Source organism: Patiria miniata, unplaced genomic scaffold, assembly GCF_015706575.1.
Source record: "Patiria miniata isolate m_02_andy unplaced genomic scaffold, ASM1570657v1 HiC_scaffold_13, whole genome shotgun sequence".
NCBI classification, from domain to species: domain Eukaryota; kingdom Metazoa; phylum Echinodermata; class Asteroidea; order Valvatida; family Asterinidae; genus Patiria; species Patiria miniata.
The window spans coordinates 2,967,031-2,981,697 of NW_024037051.1; the positions used below are offsets into that span (position 1 = coordinate 2,967,031).

The 14,667-nt window shown below is 42.0% G+C and overlaps 1 protein-coding gene across 1 annotated transcript; it reads left to right on the forward strand.

Moving 5' to 3' along the window:
• Nucleotides 1-2,406: 2,406 nt before the first annotated feature.
• On the forward strand, nucleotides 2,407-11,677 carry LOC119719161 (lactadherin-like). The gene is made up of 3 exons (XM_038188502.1): nucleotides 2,407-2,508; nucleotides 10,503-10,708; nucleotides 11,174-11,677. The coding sequence occupies exons 1-3, from the start codon at nucleotides 2,409-2,411 to the stop codon at nucleotides 11,309-11,311; spliced, it is 444 nt and encodes a 147-aa protein (XP_038044430.1). The 5' UTR covers nucleotides 2,407-2,408; the 3' UTR covers nucleotides 11,312-11,677.
• Nucleotides 11,678-14,667: the final 2,990 nt, after the last annotated feature.

A 14,667-nucleotide genomic window follows, 5' to 3' on the forward strand; every position in this document is an offset into this window, starting at 1 on the left:
AAAAGTGTTTAAACCGGTCACCGGTGAAATGCACGAATGCATGAAGATTCACTATATAATACCTTGTGTTTTTGTTGTGAAGTATTAAACTGAAATTAATTTTTGAGCAATAAAGCCGAGGCCTTCAAATACCTATGGACAGCGGCGGTGGAACGTTTCAAAACGGGGAGGGGCATCACCAAAAAGGGCACAAAGGCATATTTCGCTGGTGCAGCAGCGTATCAAGCATTTTGGTATTTTTTTGCACATCCGTCCTGAAATGTCGACAAGTTTTTTTCACCGGACACTTGGCCTCCGTAAAATTAAATAGTGGCGGTGGGGGGGGGGGGGGGGGGTTGCTGGTACAATCTTCCAAAATAGGGGGCGCTCTTCAAACCGGCCATTATGCAAACTACGAATAATGTGCCCATTTTCAGGGCGCATTGTTAGGGTTTTAGGAAATGGTTATTGAAAACAAATTATGCGAAATGTGAGTTTTATGCTCGAGGGGCCACATTTATGTCCGCAAGACGGCACTTGGGAAAATCTGGCAGTGCCCCCCCCCCCCTGCCCCCCGCCCCCGTTCCGCCGCCCCTGGTATGGGAACTCGTTCATGTTGCCAATAACTGGAGAAGGTTAAAGTGTAAGGCTTCCCCTCTTTGCGAACATAATATTTATGAGGCATTTTGGCAAAATAAGAGGAAACGGCATGAGCACAGCCGCAGTGGAAAAAATATACCAAACCCCCCCCAAAAAAAAACCACACAAACAATGGGTATTTTTTTTTCTCGATGTTTATTTATTGATATTTGCAATCTTTGATATGTTTACTACACATTTTTTAAATAAATGGTATAAAATCGTGAAAAAAAGTGTTTTAAAGGTAAAGAAATGATATCTTTTTATCATCACGACTGCAAAACAATCGAAACTTTAAGGCCTTTTCTCAGTATTTCCTTTTGACATGTAAATAAATGCAAACTTTAAACAACCATACAGCTTGTCAACGAAATGTCCGATTGACTATTGCTTCCTTTCGTTAGAATTCAATCTCCTCCAGTTAAGTGTAAACGAGAGGAACGACAAAGCCTATTCAAACTTGAAGTCGACTTCTTCAATATTTGTGTGGAGGTTTTCAAGATAAATAGGTCTCAGTAGTTATTTTGAAGACCTTCATTTTTTTCAAGCAGTGACAATGCGCATGCCGGAACACGTTATGCGTGCGAGAAAGCTATTAGCAGCGCAGCTATTGTCATTGCTTTTTTTTACCACGGGCCTGGCTTTAATCATCCGTTTATTGTCGATTGTGACTTGGTGATCAATAAAACTCGTGCCTTTAATATTGCCAGCGTAGTATACGATCTTTCGCCGTTCGCTGTTTGCAACACAATCTGAAACAGTTTCGAAGTGGCCTACATGTGAGTATTATATGGCTGAACAAACCTAAACGAAACGAAATGAATTTTCCTATTTATCACCCAAGACATTGTCGTCTTGTTTGGTGCCTCGTTCTTTTTGTTGTCTGCGTGGTTCAGAGCGGAGCTGGCTCTAATCTCCCTACCGTGAAATCTTCGGATTTCACGGCTGTTTCACAGTTCAACAGCACCGTCAAATATCGAGTGATTCGGTCAAGCCAACGAGCCTCCTACTTAAGGTGTGCCGCGGCCTGCCTCAAGGAGAATACTGCGAATACTTCAGTTATACCAAAGATACCAGACGGTGTGAATTGAGCGATGACTCGATCGTTTCAGTCAACGAAGAGAAGTTGAAATACTTCAAAAGAAATGGTGAGATTGTGTTACTGTTTCATTTCAAAGGCTCAAAGCTAATGCAACAAGCAGCACTTGAAGGGATTTTTGTTTTTACTGTAATTGAAATCCTGGTAAGCCGTCGAAGAATAATTATAATATAAATAAGCATATGATCTTTATGTTTCCCAAGATGTTTGTGATAGGTATATTTTAGGCAACTCATTTGGGTCCTCTTGTTACTGAAGAGGACACACACTTTGGATTGACAAAGCTCTGGTTTTTCAATGTTGAGCAGGATGGAAGAGGCACATAATTATGCATCCGAAACTATCTACTCGTGCCATTAAACGGAAGAAAACGATTCTTTCTTCCCCGTTGAACTTTCACTTGCAAATAGACCAATACTACAGTGAAATCTTGATAAGCCAAACCTCAAGGGAACAGGTTCAAAATTTGACTTCAGGAGAGTTTTGAGTTGAGCAGGGTTGTATATCATTGTTATACTACTGAAGGGAATGGATTGACGGTTTTGAGTTATCAGAGTTTGACTTGTATTGTCGAGATTTCACTGTATGTTCTTTAAAAAAATATATTAATGGTTACTTTGTACAAAACTTCTCAAAGCGATCGCACCTTTTCCTCAGGTGACTCTCCTTGCTCCGTGGAGGGACTCTTGGGATGGAAGATGGTCGCATCCCGGATGAAAGCATCACAGCTTCGTCATTCTACAGAAACCTCCCTACTCATGCCCCACCCAGGGCCAGGCTTTATACTCAAGGTAGGCTTTTTGGATTTAGTGAGATTAAATACATGTTTCCCGTGTTATTTTCGAGTTTCACCTCGAAAAATATATTTGCTTTCGTTTTCATTTCATTTTTTCCCTATATATACAGGGCGAGTAAAAAAATAAATAAGGAAACCAAATGGCACGACCAATTTATTTCAATAAAGTTCTGCATGTAGCAATATCAAAAATGTATGATATAAAAGCCAAATTAATAAACTTTCTTTTAGTAGAAGAATCATTCAAATCATATGTACTTTTCAAGTACAAAAAAGTAAGTGTTCTTTCAGCAAAACGAAAACAATTTGCACAGGGATGTGTGTGCATTGTTTTCGTTTTGCTGAAAGAACACACACTTTTTTGTGTGTGATCCGTGGTCAGAACTTTAAAACGGGGGTTGTGTTTAAAATTCCGTAACTTGAAAAGTGCCTGAGTGATTCGAATGATTCTTGTACTACAAAAATCTTATTAATTGGGCTTTCATATCCTAGATTTTGAAAGTGCTACACGAAGAACTTTATTAAGAAAATGCAGTAGCGTAACTACGGGGGGGGGGGGGGGGGGGGCCGTTCCGTTCCCCGGGGTACCCCCTAGTCTGTGTATAATAGACCATGGTGAAAGCGTAGAGCAAAATGACACGCTCATTTGCTGATCGTGTGTTTCGGTTTTTGGCGTATTGGCTTCGATAACCACCGGTATGGAATACAAACGCAGATATGCAAATAGACTTACAAAAAAGTACAACATTTCGAGTTCTCCATAGGTTTGTGTACCAGTGTTGTAGTCGAGACCGGATAGTCCGAGACCGAGACCAAGACCGAGACCTGAAGTTGCGAGACCGAGACCGAGACCGAGACCAGCCCCTTCAAGGTGGACCGAGACCGAGACCGAAATGGTCCGAGACCGAGACCGAGACCGCGGATAATAAATAACAATAATCTAAATAAACAACAAGACCCTAATTACAGCTGAACAGTCTGTGCTTGAGATGTTGATGTTCATGGGATGTGAAGGAAGTGATTGAAAGTTAGGAATCACTTGTACCTGCTTAATTGTGTCATGCGAGTGCTCTTCGTGTTTGCTTCATGCCATAAATTACAACATGGCAACAGAATTTGTTATTGTCACAATCAATTAAAAAAATTGGAAACAACCTAATTTAAAGAAGGGGGAAACTTATTTGATAAACTCCATATTTTTTTGCCACTTTAAAAAAAAAAAAATTTTAAATATTGTTCAACTACTATAAAGTGTAAATCTGATGAAGAAACTCTAACTTAGGAGTACGACAATTTGTACTAGTTTTTGCAAAACTTGAACATGTTGAAACTTGACAAAAGTAAAAAAATAAAGGTGGATGTTTCATCTGTTATAGGAACTCGGACCCTAAACTCCACAGCCACCCCTTGGTTCAGCAATGACCACTAACGGATATTTAAATGCAATTTTAATTTTACATTGGACCTCCTTGTAAACCTGATTCGAAAACAATTTGGAGCAAGAAAATATTGATTTATTTTTTAAAATTTCAGTCATGGAATATAGATTTGTACATGTAGACCAAAAAATTGAGAGATGGTTGCCAGACAGATATGGTTTGGTCTGCCCCCCCCCCTCCCTCTTTGTGATTCTCCTTCCAACCCTGCATGTTTGTGTGTCCCCTACATGTTTGTTTTCTTCAGTTGTTCCTCTGTCATTTACCTCTGAAGAAGGCCTGGCTAAGGCTGAAATGTAATGCCACTTTATTTTTGTTTAATGTCAATACCATTACATGAACTATAGAAGTTCGATGAACCATATTTGCCTGATCTATCTTCTGTTAATCTGCCCGCCGTCATCATCGCCATTAGCCTATTTGAGAATATGGCCGATACAATAGAAGGGCGCTGTCACAAACTGACTGTGGTGGGTGAGATGTACTTTTAGGATTCATGGCTCAGTGCCCACGCCTCTCTGTGTTTTTTTACCGTGCCATCGTATCACCCGCATCGGCTACTTTGCTGGGCAATTTACTTGAATATTTTAGTGATTAACAAGCATGGGCGGAGATCCCGGGGGGGGGGGGGATGGGGGGATATATCCCCCCCCCACCTTTTGACCAGGGGGGATGACCAATGTAATCATCCCCCCCCCCCCCCCCCCCCCCACTTTTTAAAGGCAGGCGTACTAATTTGGGCAGGGTCCGTAACTTGCCAATACCCTTTGACAGGCCAGCACCGCAGCCCAGCAAGTGCAAGTGTCGTTCGCTTACCGTAATTTTTGGAATATAAGCCGCCCTGTGTATAAGCCGCAGCGCTCCAAAAACTTCAGAATAAGATTCAGGCCACAGCGTATAAGCCGCACCATCGTATAAGCCGCAGCGTATAAGCCGCACCATCGTATAAGCCGCACCATTTTATGTACATGTATTCATTAGCAGAGGATTATAAACAGGACCGCCGCAACAACTCTCTCATGCATGCAGTGGCGTAGCCACCGGGGGGGGGGGGGGCGGGGGCGACCGCCCCCCATGAAACCTTGTCGCCCCCCTCCCCAGTCGCCCCCCCCCCCCCCCCCCTCACTGAGATTTTGAGTTTCTAAAAAATTATCATTGATCTAAATCTAAATAGTCGCGAATGATCCACATGATGACCATTGAGAAACGACCCTTCGACCGGCGACCGCGGACCAGTAAGCTGACAACCGGCGTGACATAGCGCATAATGATAATCTAAAATGCGTATTAACACCCACTGCACTGCTCGCCCACACCACGGAACACGTATTATAGACAGGTGGTCCGTGGGTCACACAGTTTCAGTCAGCGATATCACGCGAATCGGCCACGCACAAACTTTTTCCCTCCATTCATATAAGCTAAATAATAATAATAGACCAATTAAAATTCCTTGAAATCAGTGGCGTAGCCACGGGGGGGGGGGGGGGGGGGGCGTGGGGGGGACAGCCCACCCCCCATGAAACCTTGTCACCCCCCCCCCCCAGTCGCCCCCCCCCCCCCCCCCCCACTGAGGTTTTGAGTTTCTAAAAAAATTATCATTGATCTACATGACGCCATGGGCGTCAATCCTGGGGGACAGGGGGACTGGTCCCCCCCCCTTTTTGAAGGTTGGGGACACAATATCAAATGTCCCCCCCCCCCCCCAGATTTTTGAACTCGTGTCTCATTTACAGGGCCCTATTATGTACTACAATGTATCTTTTGCTTAGAAAATATTGGTTAAAGTGGTCAGAAATTGCCTCAGATAGCACCACAGAGCATTTAGAATCCAAAAATTTTCGGGGCCCTTAAGCGGGCCCCGAACCCCACGCCTATAGCTCAGAATTCTGGTAGCTGATTCAATGACTCCAACTTCGAAAACAATGTTCAAAAATTTTTCTTATGCCTTTAGCTGAGAAAACATTATCTTTTGTGCTAAGATAATTATTGGTTAAAGTGGTCAGAAATTGCCTCAGATCACACCACAGAGCATCGAGAAACCAATTTTTTTCGGGGCCCTTAAGCGGGCCCCGAACCCCACGCATATAGCTCAGAATACCGATAGCTGATTCAATGACTCCAACCTCGAAAACGATGTTCAAATAATTATCTTTTGCTAAGAAAATATTAGTTAAAGCATGGAGGAAAGTGGTAAGAAATTGCTTCAGATCACACCACAGAACATCTAGAATCCAATTTTTTCGGAGCCCTTAAGCGGGCCCCGAACCCCCACGCCGTAAGGGCTTCGCGCTTCGCGCTTCGCGCTTCGCGCTTCGCGCTCGCATCAGTTCTGATCAAGGTATGTCCCCCCCCCACTTTTGAGAAGCGATTGACACCCCTACATGACGCCCCCCATGAAATGTTCCAGCCTCCCCCAGCGGCCCCCCCCCCATGAAAAAATCCTGGCTACGCAACTGTCGTCACATTCTAATCATACCTTACCAAAATGCATCTAGGCATTATTTTGCATTAATTATTTTGTAAATAATTATACTTAAAATAATGCATAGGCATTATTTGTGTTGCTAGGTGACCAGAGCTCCATTGTGCAAAGATAGCTTAGGCCTACACTTCCAAATACATTGGATGAGAAATTTTAGTTTTGAAGATCTTTTTATTTGTTTATGCTTGAAAGTGTTAATTATTGTCATTTATTGCAATTCAAGCTCAAGAAAAGATTGAATTTTGACACCATTTTGCACCTAAAATTGTGTGAACCCCAGGGGCTCCAGGGGGGGGGGGTTACCTCAACCCCTTGCAAGGGCTTTGCGCCTGCAACCCACCAGGGGGCCCTTCAGCGGTTTCTTGGACCCCGTGCCGTGTCGCGTTCCACACAAGGATGGCCTTTCAAAAATCATCCCCCCCCCACCTGTAACAAGAAATCTCCGCCACTGTTAACAAGTACGACATATTGCCAATATATTAATAGTTTATTGTGATGGCTGTAAACAGCATATAGCGATTAATGGAACACAATTCTTTTCGACTCATGCAAATGCAATTGACATTTAGGAAGGAGACGAGGCAGGCAATTAGACTCTATTTTTGTAGCTCAATGTGTGTTTATCACAGATGAAAAGATGAATACAAGTACGACATATTGCGAGTAATGGAACACAATTCTTCTCGACTCATGCAAATGCAATTGACATTTAGGAAGGAGACGAGACAGGCAATTAGACTCTATTTTGTGTGTGACCATGGCAGTAGCTCAATTTGTGTTTATCACAGATGAAAAGATGAATACATGGCGAGTCTAAAGAAAGTGACCGTATGATAAAAAAATGGCACGCTCCATTTTGTAAAAAATATAATTGGGATAAAGAACATGTTATTGAGTAGTAACTGTGAACATTTCACGTAATTTGCATACTCTATTCCCAAGTCGTGTCTATTTTAATAAAGAGATCACAAAATTCAGCTGTCCACCACTAACACCAATTTAACGGTCTACGAATTGATGAATATCCATTAATAAATATAATGGAAAAAAAAAAACGTTTTCCCGCCCCCACGAATAAAGGAAAAATTGAAAAGGAAAATAGAAAAAAAAATCACCAATATTTCTAGGGAAAAGAGTTGAATTGTTCCCCATATTCAAAATACAGAATCTGACGGTAAAAATAATGTTTCAGTCTTGATTCATAACATTTAAATCTCAGTTGTATTTGGAATCAATGAGGATGGCTATAAAGTGCTTGTTTCAACAGATCATCCCACAATAAAAACGAGAAATAAGAAGAGGAGCAATGGTTATTGGACTATGCCTCACTCACTAGAAAGTGAAGAGAGACATGTCCATTAGCATCACACCGCAGTCACATTTGCCCTAAACTGATTCTTTACTTAACCCTAAAAGGGCCGGGGGCGGAATCCGCCCCCTCACTTTTTGGCTGGTCTCGACTCGAGACCAGCCAAAATATCGAGACCAAAGGGGACCGAGACCGAGACCAAGACCGAGACCACAGTTCCCGAGACCGAGACCGAGACCGAGACCGAGACTGGCAAAAAGTGGTCTCGAGACCGTGACCGAGACCGGTCTCGAGACCTACAACACTGTTGTGTACAAACATGGATGCGCCCAGCAGGCATCACTTTGTACATGAGTTAGCGCTGAATATAGCTCTATGAGTAAAACTAGCCTCCCAAGGTGATCCATGAAATAGAATGCTCCATGGATCACCGAGGGGGCTAGTTTAACTTCACCACGAGATAAAGCATTCAATATTTGTTTTAAACACTTCACCCACATATTCTGCTTGGTTTTAATATTTTAAATTATTTAAATCTTAACACAGTTAAAAGAAACTTCAATTTCAATACAAAATTGGTGGGAAATGTATTTCTCTCTTCCAAACCGCCCCCTTCATGAAATGTTCGAACCTAACTCAGTGGTGCGCTCTCTTGGGAACAATAATGCGCTGCGCTCAACGCGCACACCAGCATTTGCACAAAAATATAATACCGCGCCATCATCCAGGAGCTTGCGTCAAGTAGATTTATACAACACCTGAATAAATCCCCGTCATCTGATTTGTGAATTGTAGATCACGTGACATATTATTATTCGGTATAATGCACGGTGCGACCATGCGTTATACCCATGCGTTATACCGTTTCACTTTGCGCTTGTTCCATGACGCGGTATTTGCGTGCAAAATGCATGCTGGTGTGCGCGTTCAGCGTAGCGCGTATTGTTCCAAAGAGCCAGCGCTACAGCGTTGGGTTCAAACATTTTCGTGAAGGGGTAGTTCAACATCTTTAAAATCAAAATAAATTGTAGTTTATAATTTACCAATCAAATGACGAGAATTTATTCAGGTGTTGTATAAAACAAATAACGAATGTTTTACGTTCGTGCGATGGAAAGAATAATTTCATTCGGTGACAGATTGAATGTTCTATTCCACTTGAATGTTCTATTCCACTCGGCTTCGCCTCGTGGAATAGAACATTCAATCTGTCACCTCATGATATTATTCTTACCATCGCACTCACAAACATTCGTTATTTGTATACTGACACGCACTCTGTAAGTGTCCTCCGCTGCTCACTGTCTGATGCCACGTGCCAGGTGTGTTGATCTTTGATGTTGACCCCCGTGGTTGTCAGGTCCGTGTTTACTGTATTCAACCACGTGGTTCGTTATCCACCTCTTGGCAGCTATTTGTTCTTGCGGATCGCTTCTAGAAGCGCTTGCAGGTGTTTCCTCGGGCAGTCTCAGGAGATGGCCTGTCTACCTAAGACGTCTCCTGGTAATGGCTTTACTCCAAGACATCTCGTTGGTTTTCTTGTAGAGTTCTTTATTGTGACCTTCTTTGGTCATGTAATACCGCGCCCTGGGTATTGAGTACTGAATTGTGAAGTCATTTTGAACCGGGAAGTGTAGTGCATGCAAACGAATGGAGTACGTGCGCGTGTTGGTTCACGGGCTGAATCACGCGCTAATCAACCTCGGCCCCAGGGTGTCGTGCAGTACGCGCCCACCACTACCTGCTCTATCACCCTGGTATTGGATCCGTGTGTGCAAGATTTTTGCACACGTATGCAAATGAGGAATAATCTGGTACCTGCATGTGCGTTACATTAGCGTTTCTTTTTGTATGCGGTGTCTGGGGTAAAAACAGCATCAATTCGTCGCGCCGTGAATTAGAAAACACAATTTTTTGGAAGTTAAAATGTTACAATCTGGCCCACCAATATGCAGTATCACATATCATATTACTATATGAGCAAACTGGAAAGAAAAGGAGTATTATTGAGAAGGCGTGGACGTTATAATTACAATGATCGTGAAAACACGTAATGCATGTTGGAAACACCAACTATACGATATAAATTCATTATTAGCCAATTGCGGCAACGAATCAGGATACAGGAAGAAAGTTTCCTATCCAGGGCTTACTATTGGAAACGAGGTTGGAAATAAAGAAAGCACTGGGGACGAGGTTGCGCGTTAACGACTTTTACACACACCATTATTGTGCACGTGATGTATATTTACTTCGGTACTCTCTCCGGTTGTTAGTAAAACGTCATACACACGCGCGAACCACTGATTACAAGCGCCCATTGGCTAAACACTCAATTTGCCTCCGGTGTAGCATGAATTTATGTTTTATGAAATACGGACTCATTGATGGTATTGCGCACGCTCATGCATAGATAATTAGGAGAGGGACCGGTCACGTGAGAGGGTTTAACCAATAAAAGGAAAAAAGAGTCCGATTTTCACACGAGTCCGATTTTCAAATGGCACCGGTTCCGTTCGTGCTATGCTCACAACGTGAAGTACAAGTACGCATGGTTAAGTTGAGATGACGTCACACTTACGAACCGGATAGTACTTTGATTGCCATTATGGTAGTACTTTGGTTGCCACGGGTAAAGTACTTTTGGCCGTGTACAGAAAAATAGCAAAAATAGAAAGTACCATGTGACTCGCTCTCGGCCAATCAAGACACAGAATCTGTGGATGAGGTGTTATAAAGTCAGTTATTTTGTTGAACAGGATTAGCTGCAGCCTGGTGTGATGATGGATCTGAAGACAGTCCATGGATACAGGTTGACTTCAATGGTACAGTCACCATCACTGGTTTGATCACCCAGGGGCGTGGTGATCGATACAACCAATGGGTGACAGAGCACCAAGTGTCGTACAGTGATGACGCTCAGTCCTGGGATCAAGTGACTGATGCGTTTGGCACACAAATAAAGGTATAGTAATCACTGTTAAATAGTTTCGTGGTTTTTCAAATCTCGACTTCAACTCCGAACATGGCTGCAGAAGACTTGCCCCTTGAATGACGTCGGTTCAACAAGCCCAAAATATGAACACCAAATACTCATGTAAGAATTCGATATTATAAGGTTTTATTATGATTCAGGAGCAACAGAGGGACCCGAAGCTGGGGAGAAAGCCGATGTTTGGAAAACCCTGCTTATCTCGGTTAAAATATCTCAGACCAATCGAAATTTGGGAGGTGAAGCTTGTGTCTTTAATAATAAAATGGAGTAAAACCGTAGCACAGATAACTCGGTTCTATGGTGATGAAAAAAATCCCATTTTCTTGCTGTGCAGCAATATTTACCATCACAATAAGTAGTCCTTGAATACAATAATGATAATAACTTGGCACGACAGGGTGCGCTAAACAAGTCAACCATTTTGATTTGTTGCAGTTCGCTGGTAACTCGGACAGGAACACGATGGTAACCGCACGGTTCCCATTGGCATTGCGCACCCGAATCCTGCACATTCACCCCACTGCATGGAACAAGCATTGTAGCATGAGGTTTGAAGTGATTGGCTGCTATTAATCACTTTGATTGAATTAGTCGATAACTGGACAGGAAATAATCGATATCGAAAGGAATCGATAATTGAAACCCATCTTTTTACTGATTTTGTAGTTACAATACGCCTGGTGAGATTGATGTTGCATAAAACAGTAGGTCTATACTCAGAGTTCTACACGTAGTTTGATTTTAAAATGTCACTGTATGGTAACAAAAAAATGTCAAGTGAAGTCAAGCTTTTTCTAACTTTTTAATTAGCATTCATTTATATATATGATAGTTCTCATTGGTAAAGAGCATCGCCATTATGGCTGGCTCCATTCTCTTTTAAACACCGGAGAAAAGTGTTTAAATCGGCCAATGATAAACGTGGCCACTCACTCAGGGCAACAAATTATGGTTTTATCCCTTTGTGTTCAGTTGTGTTCAGTTTAAAAATGAACATAATTTTTGTTATATAATAAAGCAATTTTTAATTTTTTTTGGAAACCATCTTTTGAATGACAAAAAAACGCCCGACATGACCAGCTTCACTGCTTTCCACGCGCCGTCTAGTAAGCTTAGTAGCGCTACCTTGCCCGCAAACTCCACGACTAACGTTCTCGTAAATTGGAAGGAGTTGGCCTTAGGTACAAGGTACCAACGTACAAGTGATCTTGTTATAGCTGTTCTTTTCCTCCTGTTTGTTGTTAAAAGTACGCCTGTAATTTGCCTGTAAATAAATGTAAGGGAAAGGGGACTTAATTTTGTAAAACTCAAAAAACTGTGAGCAAAACTACTCGTTATGTAAGTTCCAAAATTGTAAAAAAAAAATTATGTACTTCAGGATATAACAGATAGTACTTAGCAGTTATTGTCGTCATAGATGAAGTATTTACCCGGGAAATAAACGTCTAATTTCGAGGAGAACACCGTTTACCCAAATTTCGTTGTTAATTCGGCTTTCATTAAAACGTTTGAGAGAGATGTGGTCCCGAACCGATAAAACAAATGCGACATTTCATAGTTCATTTTGAAGCTAGAGATACTGTGCTCGGCGTTAACATGGTGATGTAGTTATTACTTATCAGAATTCAATCAAAAAGTAGACTCATTAATATTCAAAAATATAATAAGCTGGCTTGACAGACTTCGACACCAGCAAATCGGACGCAGAGCCTGCAAATCTGAAAGCCGGTTTTCTCTTGTTGACAAGTACATTATTCATGGTATTTGCCACCAGTACGGGCCGTTATCACGCATAGTCGTTAATCCTTGTGTGTAGGATCCGTGACCCAACCCTCTCTGTGCTTCCCCGCCCTAAACTCTTCACATTAAGCCCGATCAACAGGATCTAAAGTTGTTCTCAAACACTTCAGGCGATCTATTGCATTATGGGATGGGTACAAGTTGAGGCCACGAAAACAAGACGAAGTTAGTGAAGTATAGTTGGGCCTTTTGGAGAGAAATCTGGTATGTCATCAGGATGCTTGCATTGTGCGCGTTGTAATATTTCTCATGTTGTAGCAGTTGTTTGTGGTTTGTCTATCCATCAGCCTTTTCAAAATCCATCAGCATTTTTGATTATTTTATGGCAGACATCGACACAATATGCGGGCGTTTGTTTTTTCAGAGGGTTAATGTGTGTAAATACGAAAGAGTTTAACTTCCCCAAATAGCGCACTCCTGTGTGCACTTATACATTCCCGTCAAAGTATAATCTAGCGATAGAGGGCGTGCTTTTCTTCGATGGATGATTTCAGAATCTGATAAGTCACGGTCGTTCCTCCTTGACAAGATTGTGTGAATTGCTTCAGTGTTGAAGGCGCGCAGCTAGAATGAAATGCCTTATTATCAATCGAACAAACGGAGTGAACGTACTGACTTGGGTGCTATCTCGTTGTCACATTGCCAATTAAAACCTCGAAACGTACCATTGAATTTTGATCAAAGTACTGTTAATACATCACTGTAAATAGTTTAAACCACTTTTCTGGGGATCCGAATTCGAAAATAAACAACACGTTTTGCAGGGAATGTAGGAAGCAGGCTCTTGTTTTCCAGACTGGGACCGATCGAGTTCCAAAAAAAACATGCAAAACAAAATCAGGCCAACTTTACTCGCTGCTGGTAGTAGCCCGAAAATAATCACTCCGAGGCTTTTAAATTTTCACAGTGTTTAGAGGTATCTTAGAAAATAACTGGCAGGATAGCTGCAATATCAGCAATTTACATAATAAGGTTGAGATATCCATCATCTGTGACCTGCATATGAAAATAAAGAGCTGCCCCTCTTGGCTTTAATTTGGTAAAATGCACTTTTTGGGGGCATTGAAAATGTTACTTTCTTTTCCTGACAATTGAGGGCGTTTTGCCGTGAACTCACTTCTCACTTCTGTAGGTGCACTTTACAGTCTATTAGTGACATTATTAATTAGTATCCCCTAATGGGGCTCCGGCTGTCATTGCCAACATTACTTAGTGCATTAAGTTTGCTCGAGTGACTCACTGTCATGTACTTAACAACGAGACATCAAAGACAGCAAGAACACGGCAATCGTCCTGAAATTCCGGTAGCTTTCAATGCTGAAACAGCTGTGACACTGAAGACTCCGTCTGCCTAATGGCATCACGGTTTTGCTCATAACTTATGCACGACAATTAAGGCCCAGGAAAAACATTGTAACAGGAAAAACACTGTAACCTTGGCAGTGTGAACATAATGGATGCACAAGGCTGCATTTGAGGGATTGCATTGAAAGAAAAGTCAGTTAGGCGAAGTAAAAAAAAACCAAGTTTCTCGTCCCCGCCCGCTTCCTTTTTGGAGGCCGCCTGGATTTTTTTAATATTTTTTATTTTTGAAAAATGTAGTAAAAAAACACCGAAAAAGTCCACAAACTCATCGAAAAATAAATACCAATACCAATACAACTCTAAATGACACTGTGGGAAAAATTCCATACTGGGCCACGACTTTACCTGCCGCTAAACACATCAATTTTCACCTCACCTAGTGATTTCACCCAAGAGGAATCCAGGAAGCTGTGTTAATGCGGAAAAAAATAGGCAAAATGTGTTTTTAGAGCCCATTTTGGATGCACACGTCGTGCGGAACTATAGTTGAAGCAGCCGGTCAAAACTGATTGAAGTGTGGCTGACAGACAGCGGTACGCATGACGCATGACATCGACAACCATGACGTCGCATGAGCCGGCCAATGATAGTGCAATACGTCATTATGAATATTTATTTCTCATGAATATTTAGTTTATTTCAATTGCTACTTCAAATACGTCCAAAGATTGATTATTGCAACAGCGATCGTGCGCGGCCTAGCGGTTAAGAGTCTCGTGTTTCAAGTAAAAGTCCGAGGTTCGAATCTTGATGAAGTAAGTCAA